General features: G+C 39.2%; 1 protein-coding gene across 1 annotated transcript in view; it reads left to right on the top strand.

Moving 5' to 3' along the window:
* PRKAG3 (protein kinase AMP-activated non-catalytic subunit gamma 3) overlaps positions 1-16744 on the top strand; it is a gene marked incomplete in the record, with an annotated part of 26004 nt that extends 9260 nt beyond the window's left edge. The window contains 10 exon segments of the mRNA XM_072418020.1: positions 1498-1579; positions 4195-4253; positions 5077-5122; positions 5208-5262; positions 6093-6219; positions 6514-6679; positions 10835-10872; positions 11255-11401; positions 13123-13216; positions 15621-16744. Coding sequence (XP_072274121.1) covers positions 1498-1579; positions 4195-4253; positions 5077-5122; positions 5208-5262; positions 6093-6219; positions 6514-6679; positions 10835-10872; positions 11255-11401; positions 13123-13216; positions 15621-15643 — 837 coding nt within the window.
* Positions 16745-19298: the final 2554 nt, after the last annotated feature.

Here is a 19298-nt window from a genome sequence, read left to right as displayed (position 1 = left end):
CAAAATGCAAAAGTTGCATAAGTCCATAGGGGGTGTAATAATGTGGGAGCTGAACTACCTTCCCAATGCCATTTGATTGTCTTTCGACCAAAACATGATAAGCGTATTGGAGGAGGTTAGCGGCTGTCATTTCTGTACCTATCCTTGCATTTGTCTGGGGTGTCTAAGGATTCGTGTCAGTGTTAGCTGCAGTTTATATGCAATGATTGGGGCTACAAGTGCATAGTGGAAAAAACGCAACATGGAAGGGGGTTGGAACAAATCCAAAAACACTACCTTGTGAAAAACAGTTGTATACATATGTATTGGCCTGTTTGCAAAAACTTTGCTCTCCTGGCACCAATCCAATTTGAGTTCTTGGTTAGTTGAATAGTTGGTTCTTCTGCTAGCTGATGAGGTTCCTTCTGCTCACTTCTAGTCACTGTAAGACACAATGGGGACATAGTGAATGTTGGGAGAAGCCACAGTGGCCAGTGGGAGATCCACACACCTGGGTATATGGGGTGGGACCAATGCCAAAAGCTGCTAGAGAGCAAAGTTTTAGCAAACTTTGCGGTATTGGCTATGCAAAAAATAACTAGCTAATTAACAAACTTCCCCTTTTCTGCTCAGACAGACTTATGTAAATCAGCAGGGATCACTCTCTATCTACCAGCAACCAGGCATCTCTCATTGCTCTTTTCTATTAAGTCAGGCTGAGTTGTGTAGTTATAGTAAACAGCAGGGGGACTCCATTTGGTTCCAAGTTGTTAGTACTGGGTGCTGATTTACATTAGCCTGTCAGGCTTATAGAGTGGTGCGTAGTTTGTGGCACTGGATGGCCAAAGAAAAATCCATTCCTGATAAATTGTTTGATTGAAAAATAATCAGAAATACCCCACTTTTAAATAGATTGTTAGATTCTTTCTTTTTATTGAATCTAAATGTTAAATCTGTTACAAACCTTGCATAGTGTACAGCTGCCTTTAGTGAATTGTATGTCTAGCAGTTCATGTTGAAGCTTTCAATTAAGATTTCTCCTGATAAATACCAGTACATACGCTGCCCTTCCTTCCTTCCTTGGCGAGCCAGGCACAATAGCTTTTAGTTTTGTTTTTGAGTAAATTGTTGGTGTATGTGGTCTGCAGTGCACCTTGTCTGGACAGTAGGCATACATTCAGCTTATTTTGGGTGCTCAGTGCACTTAGCAAACTAGAACAGCACCCATTATCATTTACCATATCAATATGAATACATTTAGTGATCGTGATGTGCTCACAGGTGGTCCAAACATGCATTTGTACCCCAATGATTTATATGGGGTCTTGTTTATTTGCTTAATAAATCACCCTTAACTGAGACGGAGTGAGTTGTCCCAGCCATATATTCTGGAATTGTGCACTGTTCTTGCCACGGGCAAATGAGAGAACATTTATTTGTCTCCATTCTGTGTGTTTTGCCTTGTGCTACACTCTGCTTCTTGTTATTCATGCAATCATCCTGTCTCCTTGCACATAGATAAAGAAAGCCTTTCTGGCATTAGTGGCTAACGGGGTGCGAGCGGCCCCTCTCTGGGACAGCAAACAGCACAGCTTTGTAGGTAAGTGTCAGCCGACCTTCCAGTATTATTGTGTTGGAACAACCCTTCAACCCTATATTTTATGTGTCAAATGTTTTCAAGATGTTTGATCCTGCCATCTTCATGGATTATTCCTACCACCAGTGTGTGAGTCTAGGGTAAAGTCTAACAGAACCTTCATCTAAAATCATCTAAATGCATTGTGGTCAGCTCCAGTTAGAGATGGACAAAGTTTTACAGTTTTCTTTAGAAAACAGTCACAGCCTGAACAGAAAAGCCTGTCCATTGCCAACATGCTGCAAAGAAGGACCCTTGCTTTCAGTGTGAAAGCAGTAGTCTGCCACACCACAGTCAGATCCAGAGTGATCAAATTATCAAGAAGAATGTGAGACTTCTGCAGAGAGACCACTGCTTTTGCACAGAGAGCTAGGGTCCTTCTATACAAAATGCTGGCTGGGATAAGGTTTTTGGATACCCTCGCTCCTCCTGCCACATTCTCTATATTATGAAAAACACAATCCATCAGGGAGAGAGGGACCCCCATAATTGGCACAGCAGTTATGCAGACCTGGCATATGTTGGGAATTCCTCATATTGGTGTGCAGACACAGGAACTTAGTGCAAGGATGATGGGAGCCCCTCATAATGGGCACAACGAGTGTAAAGACCTTGGAACTCAGCACAAAAATAGTAGGAGCTCCTCATAATGGGCACAGCAGACCCAGAAACCCAGTGCAGGAATCAAGGGAGTGCCAATGGAATTGCTACACCCTGTTACATAGATGCTTGTACATGCCAGCGCTACAACTTCAGCCTCAGTTACGTGAATTCATCATCTCACAAATCCCTATAATGGGCACAGCAGGTGTACAGACCTGCAAGAAACTCACCAAAAGCATCCTCAGTAAAAAGAAAAAATCATTGGTTTAACTCCACAGCATCTATTAAACCCTGAAATAACAGACACTGGATGGCCTTTAATGCTATAAATCAATGAAATATAATTTGCAGTGCAGATGGCTGAGTTAATTTTGGTTCCCCCCAGAGGATTTCACTGGATGTTATGAATTAACTGCTGGGAAAGACAAGGCAGGATTTGCGGGATGATGAATTCACATATCTGAGGCTGGGGTTGCAACTTAGGGATGTACAAGCAGCTGTGTCACAGGGTCCAGCAATCTGAGGGGGTCACATACATGAGTGGAACACACTGTACAATGGATGGGGGTCAGCACTTTTCTAGAATCAGTAAACTGAGATCTCCTCAAAATACCACAGTAAATAAACTGACCTGACTTTTTTTTTAAGGAGTTCAAGTTAAAGGGTTTGCAAACCCTAAAATTAACTTTGGAAACAGACCAAAACGCTTGCCTAGCAGCTGAAACTGGGACTTTACAGATGACACTAAATTGTCCTCCAAATGTTACCAAACGCTTTTTAGCCAATTCAAGTCTATGCAATCAGTTCAGCAGGAAATGGACCTGAGACAATGCATGCAACTTCTTGTGCAGTAACAATGCCACTACTGTATTCACATTGCTGGTACAAGGTAGAGTTGTTACCCACATTTATTTGTTTATATGTCAATCAGGGTGATTGTTGGGGCATTTACATTACATTTACAAAGCATTGCAGCTTACTTCAACCATCTAAACAACGTTCAACAACAACCTGCCAGAAATGAGCTGATTACTTTCCACACAATGTTGTGTCAGTTACCAGTTCATTCAAGACTACAGAACATACCTGTAAATTCCTGTAGGGGGCAACACTGCTCCTCCATGGATATAGTACGATGAGTGATTGTTGTTACCCCAGGATTGGAATGTCAGAGGATGAAGATAAAGGGAAAAAATCCTGATGATACAGCCATTACATTAAAGGGCCCTCCTCACCAACCTAAAAAAATGGCAGGTAGAAGTGCAGAAAAATTAAGCATTTTATTTGTGCATTTGCAATAATATTTTTTTTTCCACAAACATTTTTTTACTTGCAGTGTAGCCCTGAATTTTATAACTAATGTGGATAGAAATCAGGAAACATAAATTCTCTAAGCATGACCATGGCGCCCCGCCCCCCATTAGGGGTCTTTGAGTAACCTGCCAGAATGGATCACATTCCAGATTTTTACCCCAAAGGATCACAATCGTTCATCTTGGGAGACACACCTGTATACACAGCTTTTGAAAATCTGAAACTATTCTTTATCCTAAAGCTAGAAAATGTCATGTAGATAACACAGAGTGCTACATTCAATAGCTCAATCTGGCATTTTAATAAACTAATTGCAAAATAAGGGGTGGGGTAGTTTTGTATACTTTTGTATCCTTCACCACACTGGTTTTCCTTTTAATGACATTGTTGGAAATAATATATAAGCAGCGCTGAAATTTATGGAGCTGTTGTAGATGACGGATATCAGATAAATCAGATATGTCATGTGAAAAACCATTATGCCTAATAAACTGTTTTTCCATTCAGAAATTATTTTGTCATCTTTTGCTCTATGCAGAAAAATGTTTTAATGATCATTGCCAGCTAATGATGCAGAAATGTTTATGGGCAATTTTCACTCTCGCTCTGTATTGACTTCCAATAAAGAGGACCTGTCTTGTAATGAGATGTGTTCCCCATAGGGATGTTGACGATCACTGACTTCATCAATATACTGCACAGATACTACAAGGCCCCACTGGTAAGTGTACAAGTTATCATTATTAATAATAAACAGGATTTATTTATCGCCAGCATATTACGCAGTGTTGTACAATAAATAGGGGTTGCAAATGACAGACAGATACAGACAGTGACACAGGAGGAGGAGAGGACCCTGTGCAGAAGAGTTAATATCTTGAGAGGTGGAATAAAGTATTTGGGTATAGCTGCTTATACGGATGAGGATTACAATTTAGTGGCAGAAGCACAGTGCGTCCAAGAAAAACCACAGTCTAAAATCATCTATTGACTTATTTTAATGGTTTAAAATAGGTTTCCTAATCTTTTTACCCCGAGGGACCCTTTAAATAATTTTAAAATTACAGGGAACCCATGGTAAAACTAATTTATTTGGCGTCAGTCCCCTTTTAGTAGTGGTCAGAACACCACCATTGTAGACAGTTAAAAATATTACTGATATCATGCAGGTGGCTCTGCCAAGTGGTATTGGACCCAGAACTAGGCAGGTGCAATCAGATGGGAGGTCACTAAGCCACAGAAAAAAGAACCCCTAGACACCTCTGGAGGAACCCTGGTTGGGAATGGCTGATCAAATCAAATGTGAGAATTTAAGTTGACACTATCTGATTAGGTTGTGCACGTTTAAAGTTTGTCTTTGGTGTACAAGCATTTGTTTAGCAGAGGCTGCTGATAAGTTACAGGGGGTCTGATAGAGCCCTGCAGCCAAAATATAGGGGGACTGCTTTAAGAAAATAGTTTGCTCTGATGCATCTATATTTCAGTGCACCGCAATGCCCCTTTCCCATGCCCTGGCTTCCTACTTATGTTTTACTTGTTTTTAGGTTCAGATATATGAACTGGAGGAGCATAAAATTGAAACGTGGCGAGGTAAAACTAAAAGAGTTTACATGGTCACTTCTCTGCCATTGCTTGGCATTGGAGATAAATTCTCAGCTTTGTGTTTCTTTTACAGAAGTTTACCTGCAGAGCTCCTTCAAGCCGCTGATCTATATTTCTCCTTCAGACAGGTATGGCTGTGGGTTTAACCATCATCATGGGCCGCAGGATTGTGTCTGATGGCTGTTTGGATTAGTGAGAGGTTTTGTTTTGGGACCTCATTGAGTGGATTTACTTATTTTTAGTATTCACCCATGATCACTGGAACTTGGGGAGGGATTTACCATTGTGAGATGTAACAGAACAAGAAGCAGGGTGGAAATTTTCCACTGGCAACACTTTTTCCTAATGATAAATCAAAACTTTTTTTAGGCAATAAATTTAGCTCCTGTATGGATCTTGAACTAAAGCACTTTTTGCTGCCCACATTTCAGCACTGATGAGTATTACTTCTCTTATCTTGTTTATTAATCAAAAAAGCAAAAAGCAAAAAAATATTTACCTGTTACCTGAATTTGTTTTTTGGATCATCATCCCTCATGTGTTAATAGGAATGCACTAAGAAGAGGTGAGGGTAGAATGAGCAAATGAGCTGATGACCTATCAGTATGCTGTGTCTTTGTTTGCCCAATCAGGAATCTGTGGGTATGCAGGTGACACAACTTAACCAAAGCAGAAAAAGTAGGGTCACTTTCATAAGTCTATGTTTTCTGGAAGAGTTGTATGAATCATAAAAGATGCAGGACAGAATTACAAATACTTTGGCAGACAGAACACTTTGCATACGCATATTTCAGCGTTGTATTTGGTTGTTTGGCTAAAGTTCAGCTTTAAAGTCAAGTGAGTGGACTTTCTGTTGTCACCACCCTTCCGATGTTTCCTGTATGGCATCAGCAATTCCCTAATTTACTTGACTTGTTATACAGAATTTTTCTTTCATCACAATTTCTTTGTTTTTCAGCTTGTTTCGCGCTGTTTATTCATTAATCAAAAACAAGATCCACCGGCTGCCAGTCATGGAGCCAGTATCAGGAAACATCTTGCACATACTCACACACAAGCGGCTGCTGAAATTCCTTCATTTATTTGTAAGTATATGGCAATTGGCAATATCAGGGCATTCCTGTTATATTGATAAGTCACAAAATAATTTCCCACATTGGGTAAATTGTAGCATTCTGATATCTGTGTGAATTTCCATTCCATTTTTCATTTGTGAGGGACAATATTTCTACTCCTTATGTATGACTACCTGAACCTGAACAAAATAGCCTGTGCATCAGGCTTTGCTGGAAGAGAATAAGCAGCCTTTAAGGTTTACAAAAGTAAGGTTTTATATGTAAAACTTGCTTACTTGGATGTTTGTTGTTCTGCAATGACAGGGGGGCACCATTCCACGCCCTCGCTTCCTGCAGAAGACCATCCTGGAGCTGGGCATCGGGACTTTCAGGGACGTGGCTGTTGTGCATGAATCATCCAGTATATACAACGCTTTGGAGATCTTTGTAGAAAGAAGGGTGTCTGCCCTCCCTGTGGTGAACGAAGCCGGTAAGTACAGATACCAGAGGTCAGCAAAGTCTCCTACTACATTTAAAATTAACATGACACCATTATAAAAAACTGAATATGAAAGGATGGATAAGCAATGATAAAAATAATAAATGAGAGAAACAAGCAGCTAAAAGTGAGTTAAGGATGAGATTGGTCCTATCATCTCCTAAGGTTTATAGTTGGTCAGTAAAGCCACCCATCACCTTAAAGGACCAATGGATAAATCCCTATTAAAAAAATGGTAAAAGGGTAAATAAATCCTATATACAGTATAACTGAAAAGAGTACGAAGACAGCATATCAAATGTTAGGAGAAATTTAATTGTTTTATTAAAAAATATGCTAATATTGTAATTTTTTTGTCATATCCATGTTTCAGAAATGTTGGTTTATGGCCAACAAACTATCTACACAACTAATTTATGTCATCCATGGTACATATTATGATTAATACATTCAGGTAATCAGGGGAAGGTACTGTACACAATGAACAAAGCTAAAAACGAGTAAAGAGTGGTGATCTCCAGGACCTCAAACAGATTTGAACTGGAAATCACTGCATGAGCTTAGGGAAGTTTCTGAAAATCATTGTCTGTGAACAAATTTAATTGCTGCATCTACAAATGCAAGTTAAAACTCTACTATGCAAAATTTAGACATATGTAAACATGATCCTGAAAATCCTTTCCTTCACTGAATCCAAGCACACTAAAAATTTGGTCTGAAAAATGTGAAATTCTTTTTTGTAATATTAAGCTATGCATCTTCCAGGATAAAAAAGAAAGGAACCATCCAGCAAGTTATCAGCGCACATTTTAAAAGTCAGCATTCATGATTCGTGTGGGGGTACATTAGTCCACATGGCAGGACGCATTTTAGCCTTAGGTTTCTGTGGACAAGACGGATACACCCGCCTTTTCTAGGACTATTAGCATTACTACACAGTATTTATATAGCGCCCACATATGACACAAAGTCCATAGTCATATCACTAACTGTCCTTCAAAGGGGCTCACACTCTAATGTCCCTACCCCAGTCATTTTGGAATGTGGAGGGAAACCAGAGTACCCGGAGGAAAGCCACGCAAACACAGGGCCATTAGGTGGCGCTATGGCTTGTACAGGAGTGGTGTGAGCCCTGACAAGGGCCAAGGCACAGAGTCTAAGCAGTAACCATGGCTTCTTCAGAGCCTCTGGTGGTGAAAATGATGCGCTGCTGGTTAATGCTAGGTTGCAGGGTGGGCAGAATGATACACCTTATCAAATCACTAGGCAGAGGAATTGTCAAGGAAGTCCGGGGTTGTGGCAGGCAACAAGTAAGAGAGGTCAGGAACAAGCCGGGTGCCAAATACCAGAGATCCAGGAAATAGACACCAGTAACACAGGGGCCACCGCGGACACAGGGATCACAGGGATAATCATAGACACAGGAGAACACTGGAACAGCACAACGGAACTGGCTGGGCAGGAGCAGATTGGGCAACAAGGGGTTAACACTGGAGCTGGACAAAGCAAGTACCGAATTAAAGGTGTAGAGGAAATGCTCAGCAGAGCTAGGGGGCCCGACAGTAGTGCAGACACGTTGCACGAACGCTAAGCTAGCTAAATAGCCAGGGATGATAAAGAGACTAATTCCTTATTGGCCAGCAGGATGGGCGAAACTGATAAGACTTGGAAGAGCAGGCATGCCCAGGGTAATAACTGCCCACATGCGCAGGAGCGAGGCGCCTACACTTTAGCGAGGAAGAGGTAAGTGTGACAGGGAGAGCCTGCAAACTCCATGCAGATAGTGGCCTGGCCTGAATTTGAACCTGGGACCCAGCGCTGGAAAGGCCAGTATGCAAACCTCAGAGCCACCATGCTGCTCACTATCCCCAGTTATCATTGACATTTGGCTTTTATGAGATACAAATCCTCTTCTTGGCCAGTGTACAGGTCACATCTGTTAATGCACACACATAAAACATATTGGAATGCAGGATGCAGCCTAGGTACCCCTGGTCAGACCTTGTCCTCTTATCTGTGCTATACATAGAACACCCGTGTCACTAAGACGAGGAGCCGGATAAGATTTGTTTCCTGTTTGCAGCACGGGAATTCAGGGAGGGATCAGTGACTTCTGAGAGCTGTTTAAAGAAAACCGCTGGACAACTCTCAATGTTTTATGTGTGAGTCAAACGTGATATCCCAGGAGATGTTCTATTGTACTGCCTGGAAGGAAGGTGACCTGATAATACTACTAAAAATCAAAGGGTCATTTGTAGTAGATGCTAACAGTGTAAAGGGTCAATTGGTTACTATGTTTGTTTGCCACAATGAACACAATGAGCATTAGCAATGACAGTGGAAAACACATGGCTGAATATATATCTGTTGTAATGACTATGGCGCTAAGACCCTAATACTAACCCTGTCTGTAACAATAACCTCTCTGCAACCCCAAGCCTATTTTTTACTGTAACCCTCACACTAACCCCCACCTTATAAGCCTAACCCTAAGTCTGTCTGTTGCCCTAACACTAAACCTCACTGCAAAAATACCCCCTGTAACCCTCACCCCAACCCATATTGTAGCCCTCAGACTCACCCTCATAAGCCTTACATTACCCTTCCCTGTAACAATAACCTCCCAGTTATTCTTCGCCTATCTCCTAATGTAACCCCTTCATAATCCTCCACCTTATGAATTGGGTCAACTTGTGCTGATAAGACCCTAACACTAACCCTCTTTGTAACAATATTGTAACCCCCACCTCAAAAGCCTGACCCTAACCATGCCTGTAACCTTAACACTAACCCTCCCTGTAAAAATCCACCCCTGTAACCCTCACCCCAACGTATATTGCTGCCATAACCCCCATAAGCCTAAAACTAACCTTCATTATAATAATAACCCCCTGTAACCCTCAGCTTATCTCTTATTGTAACCCTTACACTAACCTCTACCTTATAAGCCAAACACTAACTCTCCCTTTAAAAATAACACCCATGTAACCCTGACCTTAACTCTAATTGTAACCCCCTTACTAGCCTTCACCCCCATAACTCAAAAGAACTTGTAGTTCATCTCCAGCTGCAGGGATTGTTTACAAAGTAACGCAACGTCGTCTTACAACCTGCATGGTTAAATATCTAGAAAAAAACTAAATCATTACAGCAGCAAAAATATGAAGGAGCCCTTTGTACTGCCTTAATGATAATCTTACTTACGGTGCTTTTAGTGCTGAGCCGGTGACCCTGGTCCGAGTCCAAAGGCCCCGTTTAACGACCGGTATAACTTCCATCTTTTCACTGCCCAAGGACACAGATGCTGCTTGGCATTTCTGTCCATAGCAAATCTCAAACACTGCACATTGTTACCATAATGACCACAATTGTTTTAATTGATTTAATAAAGCTCTCCAAGACAAGCAACATATACATCCCTGTGCCCGTGATGGGTTTTGTTTTGGTAGAATTAGTTACCGTCATCATTGGTTATTATTTAGATTGGTAATATGCAATAATTCATAGAACATTATTACTGATGTGAGGGGAAGCTGAGTTTCTAAGATTTTAATCTCACTTAAAAGAAACCTTTGTTCAGGTAATGACTCCCATAAACTTACCTACACCCCTAGCAAATTCAGCTGTTCTATTGCCTCACATCAGATCCCATCTTTTTGCTGTCTTTTCAGGCCCATTATTAAATATGAACAGGCACCTGACAATATAAAATTAATCTCATTTTTTGCTGGAAACTCTGGGGAGTCATTTCTTCACAGTTCCTGCAGCTACAGAGGACACTGGAGATGGTTTTAATTACTTCTTGTTAAAATTATGTAAAAAGTAAAAAGTCTGGCCATAGATTCCCTGATCCTGATAAAGTAATACTTTAATATAATGTATTAGTTGCTCTAGAGTGCACTAATGCACATTACTGATTTTCTGGGCAGTGTTCTCCATGTTGTATACCATGTTTTAGAAGTCAATTCATTATGAGAAAAAAAAACATTTTCTACTTTGTATTTTGGAATCCTAAAATCTAGATCTGGGAACTAGAAATCCGAGGAGCTGATTCAGCATTAGAATTCTGTTTAATTTTGTACTACTGTATCCCATTTGATTTAATGATACCCATTCTGATATTTTTAATCCTTTTATAATTTTCAGGGCAAGTTGTTGGTCTGTACTCCAGATTCGATGTCATAGTAAGTATATTTTGAATACATCTTCCAAACAAAAACTGTCATTTGACACAAAATAACAAATGAATAATCTAGATTGATGGGGTTATCTTCCTAGAATGATCATCCAAATTAAATTGACTATTCATAAATTTAGGTGATCGGTAACTGAAATTGATTTCAAGATGTGATCATTTCATTAAAATGATCAATTATTCATTTTACAAACAAATTGGATCAGGTTAGGAAATCTGCCAAAATGGGGCAATAAAAGGAAATCTGATAAAACTGAAGTGTATTTTATCTCATGGGTAGAAATATAGTTCTGCCATCAATTACAATGTCATCAGCAAACTACGCTTTTTTTTTGTGTTTTCTCTATTTATGATTTTGTTTTATATTTCAGCATTTAGCAGCACAAAAGATCTATAATAACCTGGACATAACAGTTGGTGAGGCTTTACGGCGACGCTCTTTGTGCCTGGAAGGTGTGCTGATGTGTTTCCCCCATGAGACCCTGGAGACGGTGATAGACCGCATAGTAAAGGAGCAGGTACTGATTATAATGCTGTACAGTGTACGGTTCCTCCACAATCAATGTCATCCTAGCTTTGGGAATGTTTAGCTAATTACTGTAAAAAGTAATGACAGAATGCTGTCACTGTTCTGGATTTGAGACAACCTTCCCAAAAATGCTCTTTTTTGTTGTCTATATGTAATGAATAACAAGATAGGATTTTCTTATTTTCCTATTTGAAGGAAATGGGACTTTTTTTGGTGCACATGAATATCACCACAATATACTTTTTATAAAAACTTTACAGTTCTGTATTTTTTTCTTGATACAAAACACACTGTAAAAAAACGTACAAACACTTCAAAAAACCATTTTCCTCTTTTTAGAGAACAATATATTTTACATATAGTTTATCTTTTGATGCTATTGGGCTTTTGATGCAATTGAACTTTGCTTTCAATGGCATCAAAAGATAAACTATATGTAAAATATATTGTTCTCTAAAAAGAGGAAAATGTTTTTATGCAGTGTGTTTTGTATCAAAAATAAAATACAGAAATGTAAAGTTTTTTATAAAAAGTATATTGTGGTGATATTTATGTGCACCAAAAAAGTCCCATTTCCTTCATAGGAAAATAAGAAAATCTTATCTTGTTTGTCATAGAATTAAATAAGGGATGTGGTGAGATATTGAAAAAGTGAGAGAAGAAACTCTCGATTAGCTCTCCTTTAAAGTACTAATCTAGCAAAATTATATGTAATGAATGCTAAAGTAGATCTAACACCAATTACTAAAATGCCATGCTAATAGTGCATTATAGATTTAATTTTTTTTAAGCTCTCCAAGACTGGAGAAGATAGACTATCATAGAAGAACCTAGGTGATCCAGCAAAACCTGGAATATATTTCTTCAAATGTTTTTGCTAGTTTAGGTGGCAAATGTGTTAATAATACTGGATGAGATCAATTCCAGGTTTGCTGGATCACACAGGTTCTCCCATGATATCTTCTCAGGTCTTGCAGAGCTTTTATAAATCAGGCCCAATATATCAAAACGTTTGTGCACATTTGACCATCTTGTTGGATCTCCCATTTCAAAACCATGGCCATTTATGTGTAGTTGATCCCCTTTGAGCCTATAACAAACTCTACTCTTCTGGGAAGGCTTTCCACAAGACTATGGAGTGTGCCTGTAGGACTTTGTACCCATCCAAGATCTCATTTGTATGGTCAGTACTAATGCTGGATGAGAACACCTGAGACGCCGTCAGCATTCCAGTTTATCCCAATGGTGCTCAGTAGGGTTGAGTTCAAGGCTCAGTGAAGACCACTTGAGAACCTCTACAACTTAAACTCATCAAACTGTTTATTTATGGAGCTGGTTTTTAACATTGGGTTTCAATACATCTTTTTAAAAAATAGTATTAGTACTGAACAGGAACACCAGATTATATTCATCCTCATCCTCCTAGAGCCTTGTTAATTGGTAAGGATTGTTAGAAAAGAGGATTTTTCATCAATTGTATATAATGTGAATTTTTTTTTCTTTGTGCCACAATGTGTTGTAATGTAGTGTGTCACAAATGTTCTGCTCAATAATGCAGCCTCCCACTTTTATGCCAAGTGCATTGTTGTAAATTGGATAAATTGAAAATAAATCAATTTCAATCAATGTTCTTCACAGCAAAAAGCAATTGGTGTGAATATACCCTAACTGACATTACACTTCTTTTAACTCCCATGTTCCCTTACTCAGGTTCATCGATTGGTGCTGGTGGATGAAGAACATCGCCCCCGTGGGATTGTGTCACTGTCGGACATCCTTCAGGCCCTGGTTTTAACCCCCGCAGGTATTGATGCCCTTAATTCCTAACCCTGGGAAGGCTCTTTTCTACCTTCACCCAGCTCCTCCTCCTCCTCTCTAAGGCTCAGGTATGCAGGAGAACAGTGTAAGAATTGTCTGCACAGCTGAAACCTGCACTTTGTACCCAGACCTCTCTTGCCGGGTTTTTGTGCCTTGCCTGAGTTTTCGCTTTTCCCTGCTGCTCCTGGAGGTGCCCTGGGTTCAACGGTTCCCTTACCACACACGCAGCTGTCTTGTTTTACTTTTCTGTCTATTGTAAATGTTATTTTACAATTAGACATTGGGCAGAATGTGTGAATACTGCATGGCCTGTATTGTCTTCCCTTTAAGTAATTAAACATTGTGATTTTTTTTGTATAGTAAATGCCCAGAGCTCAACTGGGACTAAAAGTAGCCGGGCATATAAAGAGTAGCCACAATATTTGTGCCCTCCACCTGCTCAGCTTTGTCAAGTCAGCAAATATTTAGGCAGAAGAGATGGGAATAGTGAATCCACAATAACCCCTGATATTGTTGCCCATGAGAAAGCTTTAATTGTTCGACTAAGGGATATAGAACATGCTATGGATACCCAAACTGGTACAAATCAATCTAATCAGCTTAATCACTTCTGAAAAGGGCAGAAAGAGGAGCTGAGCTGCAGAGTCATTGCTTGGAGGAGGTGCAAGGGGAGCAAAACTTCAGTGTCACCACTTGAGAGAGGGGGTGGATCTGAGCTCCTCAGAAAATGATGATAGGATATAAAGCTTTGGTAAAGTGGAACTCCAAGCGCCACCTTCATGATGAAACACTCCAAAGAGCCATGTAAAAGGCAGGGGCTGGGGCTACAGGGAAAAGGCAGGAAAGAAAAGGTTTTACCCCAAGAGAACCATCTGCGCTGGACTGAGAAAGAAGACAGCGTTGGAACATGGAGATAGTAAGAACAACACTGAGAACTTTTTTCTGTACATAAACCTATAATCTCTAGGGCCATTTGGTATTTATTGATTCATTATAATTATTGAAAGGACTTGTTAAACATTTCTTTAGGATAAAAACTAGATTTAAATGTATTTTTTTTCCAAAAGATAAATGTATTTTTATAGACATTGCTAAATTTCACTGCACTGCATGCAATCTTTCACGCACTGCGTAAATCCTGCATCCTTCAGTGATGACATCATCTCCTTATGTCACGCTGAAATACCCTTCTGCTTTATGGATTTACTACCTGGCTTCTAAAAGTCTGAGTTTTTAAGAAATTGTATATTTGTTTTTTACATATTACCCTTTTATGTTATGTTCAGGACTAAAATATATATTTTTTGTGGTCTATGAAAAAATCATTAATTATTGCATAATATTTTCTGAAATCATCTATCCACCAGGTGGAGTTCGGGTCTTCGTTCCACATTGTTAGCATGTTTACTCATTATGCTTAATGACACCCATCACAAACTCATCACATGCATGCACTCATCACATCACTTCTATCTGACAGCTCAGTTTGAGGTTTTATTTAGACAAAGAGAAATGCAAAGCAAGCTTGTCTGCTGATCTTCTTCTTTAGCTAACACGCAGTGCTCAGGGAATCCTTTGTTATATAATATATGTTTAATTGTTAAACAAATATTGTACAAAAAAGGGGGAAAATAAAAAAAAACAACAGCTTAAAACTTAAACATGAAGTGAACATCAGTACAAGTATACAAAATAAAGTCCTTACCTAAGACTATTTTACAACCAGCCATGAGGTTGCATAGGTTTACTGCTTCCTCATGCCAGGGAGCTGCTGCCTCTTAGGAGACGCTACCACTGTTGTTCACTACTTGACAGATTTGGCTGTAAAATCTGCAGAAGCTGGTTCTTTAAGAACCAGCGCTGCTGTGAAAGTGGTTGAATAGCTGGTAAGGTGCCAGTCACGGAGAGCCATACGGGATAGCTGGATCCTGAAGAAGGTATGAACGTATACTATTAAAATGTAATTGTTGTACAGTCAGTGACCTAGGCAAAGATGATATCACCAAAGGGATGCAGGCAGAAAGAAGCATTTCAGCAGACTTACTCCTCCATTACTACAGCAGGTTCTCATTTGTGTCAGACATTTGTCTCATCTCTGAGTCAGAATCCCAGTTCAGTGACCCTGGATGATGATTGAACAAAGAAGGCTTCATTTTTATGGAGGGAAAAGCAAATTAAATCATTTTCTGGGTAAATTCTCTAATAAACTCCTGGAATTGTTACCCATATATTTATTACTTAGTATGCATGCACTAAACACTGAAAAAATATATATTTGCTGCTAGGTTCAATTTAGGAAACAATCAACAATAATAAAACTGGCTAAAAACAGTAATGTGTTCCCTATAAAATACATGGCTGTGAAACTCACATATTCCTTTGTTTTCCAGGTATAGACCGCAATACTTTGTGACTTTGAGTCTTTGGGGCTGCTATTGGACTTTAGTCTCCCCGGCTATTTTTTAAAGGGCTTTCTGTGGCTTAGCAGAAATGCACACTAACTTGGAGAGGCTGGGGCGATAGAGTCAGATAATCCGAAACAATTGGAAAGGATGGTATATTTGAAGGTGATGCCTCCATATTTATCAAAAAAATATCCATCCAATCAGTGACTTCAAAGGAGATACAGGAATTGTTATTTTGATGAAGACTGTGGACCTTGAGGAATTAACTTCATAATGACTTAAATATAGGGATTGTGGAGTAGCATCCATCCTATGGATAATGTCGCTGGAGTAAGAGCGTTTCTTGTCACTATAAGATGTTGTTTACATTGGGAGTACCCATTACATTTGTCTCGTTTACTGTGCTTGAAAAAATTTCTGTGATAAAGGGCTTTCCATTTTCAGATAATTTTTAAGTTTTCAAATAGAAAAGTTGACACTTATGCAGCTGACTTTTAATGTTTTCAGCCTTAGCTTATTAGTAAAGTAGAGATGTATCTTAATATAAAGTGATAAAGTATGTTGCAGGTTACCAGTCCTTAAATGTTGTGAATTCATTATTTTTTTCTGTAATTTTACATTTATTTTTACTTGGTGATCCTGCAAGGAACAATGATCCTGTCCTTGGGTGACAACCTTTAATCTTCCCATGTAACTACGAGGAAGCTATGCCCTCATGATTTGGACTACAAACATATCTTCTTCCCTATATCATAATAACATATTAAAAGGCTTCAGGAAGCTGACACAAGAATTTTAAGGGATGTTCCCAGGGCTGGATTCCTGCAAAGCCAACCAGGGCCATGGCCTAAAGAAACTGTATAAATCTATGCACAAGCCAATGCAATGATCTGAAGGTGGAAAACCTCCTATAACAATTATCAGAGCTGGTGTTGTAGAGGATATACAAATATGCATAGATCTAATGGTCATACCTTTGTCTGTGACTAGAAATACAAAGATTGTATGTAAGGATTTAGTCTTCCAATGTATAGATGTGTATAGCCGGAATAGATTAAATTGTATGTCCAGGATTATGTGTATATTAATTAGTGCACTGAATACTTCAACTGGGGTGTGACTTTGTTTTTTATCTCTGAATCATATTATTATTGTTTAGGACTTTTTCTTGTTTCCTTCCTTTCAGACATCTCAGCCAAGTAGGCTGATGTTCTGATGTTATATACAGATAGATATTTTTTAAAGTTTAAAGGATAAACTTACTTTCAAACAAGGTCAAATACAAGTTATTAAATACAATTATCCTGTTCGCCCCTCTTTCTGACCTAGAACTAACCCATCCTTCCCTTCCACAGATGTATGTATCAGAGATCTGGCGGTTGGTGGTTCCCCTGTCTGTTTACATTTCACACCCCAGCAAAAGCAGATGGGGCTCTGCACATTACAGGACCTTAGACTTCCATAGAGCTGTACAATGAAACATCGGAAGACAATAGAAGTACAGTATATGGGATTGTAATTTTTATGTCTAAGTAGAAACATATGGGAACCAGCAATCATTGGATCTCTATAATAATACATAGATGAAAGGGGGGAGGTGGTCAGTTTAGGTTAGGGAAAAGGAGCAATCAATCAAAAATTACTGTTTTCCTATATACATTTAATGTGTATTTAGAATGTCAGTTAAACACAGGTCAAAAAACCAATTTGATGTTAACTGAGCAGTACACATGGATGTTCAGTGGCTGCATGTGACCCACTTTGCATTTCCTTGGAAGTAATACGTCCTAATTTGGTGCATTTGAAACTGTGGACAAGGCAGTTCAATCTCAGACCTGTCATAAACTTCTCTTCTGGTTATCAGTTCCTGTCAGGACAGGATATGATAGAAAATATGTCCAGTAATCATACAGACCATTTAATTAGAGTGGGAAAGAGTTAAAACTTGTGGAAATGTATTTATTGTTTAAAAGGAAATACATAGGTTGTGTGTCCCACTACTTTCTGAAAATAAATTCAAGTTTATGTATTGCAACTGTAACCCATCAAACAATCAAAACAAAATTCTCGGCAAACAGAAACACAATTGAAATTAATTTAAAATCAAATAATGAAATCATAGTATGGACACCTAACACCCATAAATTTGGATCTTAAATCTGGAAGTGAAGTGCCTGTTATTAAAAAAAATTTGACAAACACAGCATTACAATGTAACTGTTCTGGAGCAATGTCTATAAAGAGGTGCTGGAACTCAAGGCATAAAAATATAGAAAGTAAATATAAAAGTGTACCACTGTGTATGGAGAGGCAAAAGCCATTGCAATGCATGTTCTTCGATTTTTTGATGAAGTTTCTCCAGTGTTTTTAGTGCTGTCTGTACCTTACTGGCCTACCGATAATTACAGCCCCATACATTCACATTCTTCTTTTACAAGGTTATCCACCTGAAACAAGGAATTGGATAGAAAATGCTGGGTTGACTCATGAGCCAGCATAAGGATACTTATGCACCCAAGATACTTGTTGCCCAAGTCAAATGATTTTGATTGTCTCAGGACAAAATTCTTCATGTACTCCCCCAACATTGTTTAGAGATATGCCTTTGTGTATAACTAAATGACCAAAGGGGACAACGGCTGTCATTTCCTTTGGAAGAGGATGCATCCTGGTGTATCTTTTCCCCCTTTCTGCTTTCCACAGAAATTAATGTGTTTACAGCGTATTCATTCTAAGAATGAAATATAATTTCCAGTTACAGAATTTGACACCTGGGAGGTTTAGGGTAATTATTCAAATGTCATGTGTCTTGGATCCTCATAATGGGCACAACAGGTGTACAGACCTGGAAAATTAGTGCAGGTATAATGGAAACCCCTTATATTGTATATACCTGATGTGACAAACCTGGGAACCCGACTTATGGATTGTGGGAACCACTCATAATGGGTATTCAAATCCAGGAACTCAGGAATGGAGCACAGAAATATAAGGGAACTAGTAAGCCTGGGCGAGCAGGTGTACAGACCCAGAGATACTGTAATGGGAACTCCTCCAAATGAACACACTAGGTGTTCAGATTAGGGCACTGAAAACAGGTCTCACCAACAGAACCCAAAGAGATGGAAGAAACTGTGGTAAACAGTATTAGGACAAAGTCCTTCAGCAGAGCCAAAAAAGGCTAAAGTAAACCCCCCATCAATGAGCGGTTATCCACTTTAATTGGAGAGGTTGCAGGTCTGGTTACCCCTAAGCTTGACCCTGGTGGTGATTCAACCCTCCAACATCTGCCAAATATAGAAATTTCACTTTCAGTGGGTTGACCCTGGTCTCTTTCCATCATGTTTTAGGATTGTTTTATATTTTGGAGATTTTCTTTCTTTGCAATGTACTGAAAGTAAGTTACTGTGTACTGTACGTAAAGTGTAACCAATGTATTTCTTGTATTTTCTAAAAGGACTTAGGCTGTTATGTATAAAAAAAAAAATTCTGAAAGTTTGACTGTTTGTGTTCCTTTCAGCAATTTTCTGTTGTTTTTGTCATTCTCTAGCCCTTAGGAAGGTTGCACAGAAGACGGCTTGGCCAGCAGTATGACTCTGTTCCAGTGAGTGACAGGGGACATGTGCTGCACCCCTCCCCCCCTCTGACTCTACAGAAAAAAAA

This window comes from Pyxicephalus adspersus, chromosome 7 (assembly GCF_032062135.1).
Source record: "Pyxicephalus adspersus chromosome 7, UCB_Pads_2.0, whole genome shotgun sequence".
Taxonomy (NCBI): domain Eukaryota; kingdom Metazoa; phylum Chordata; class Amphibia; order Anura; family Pyxicephalidae; genus Pyxicephalus; species Pyxicephalus adspersus.
This window is presented reverse-complemented; position numbering and strand designations above follow the sequence as displayed.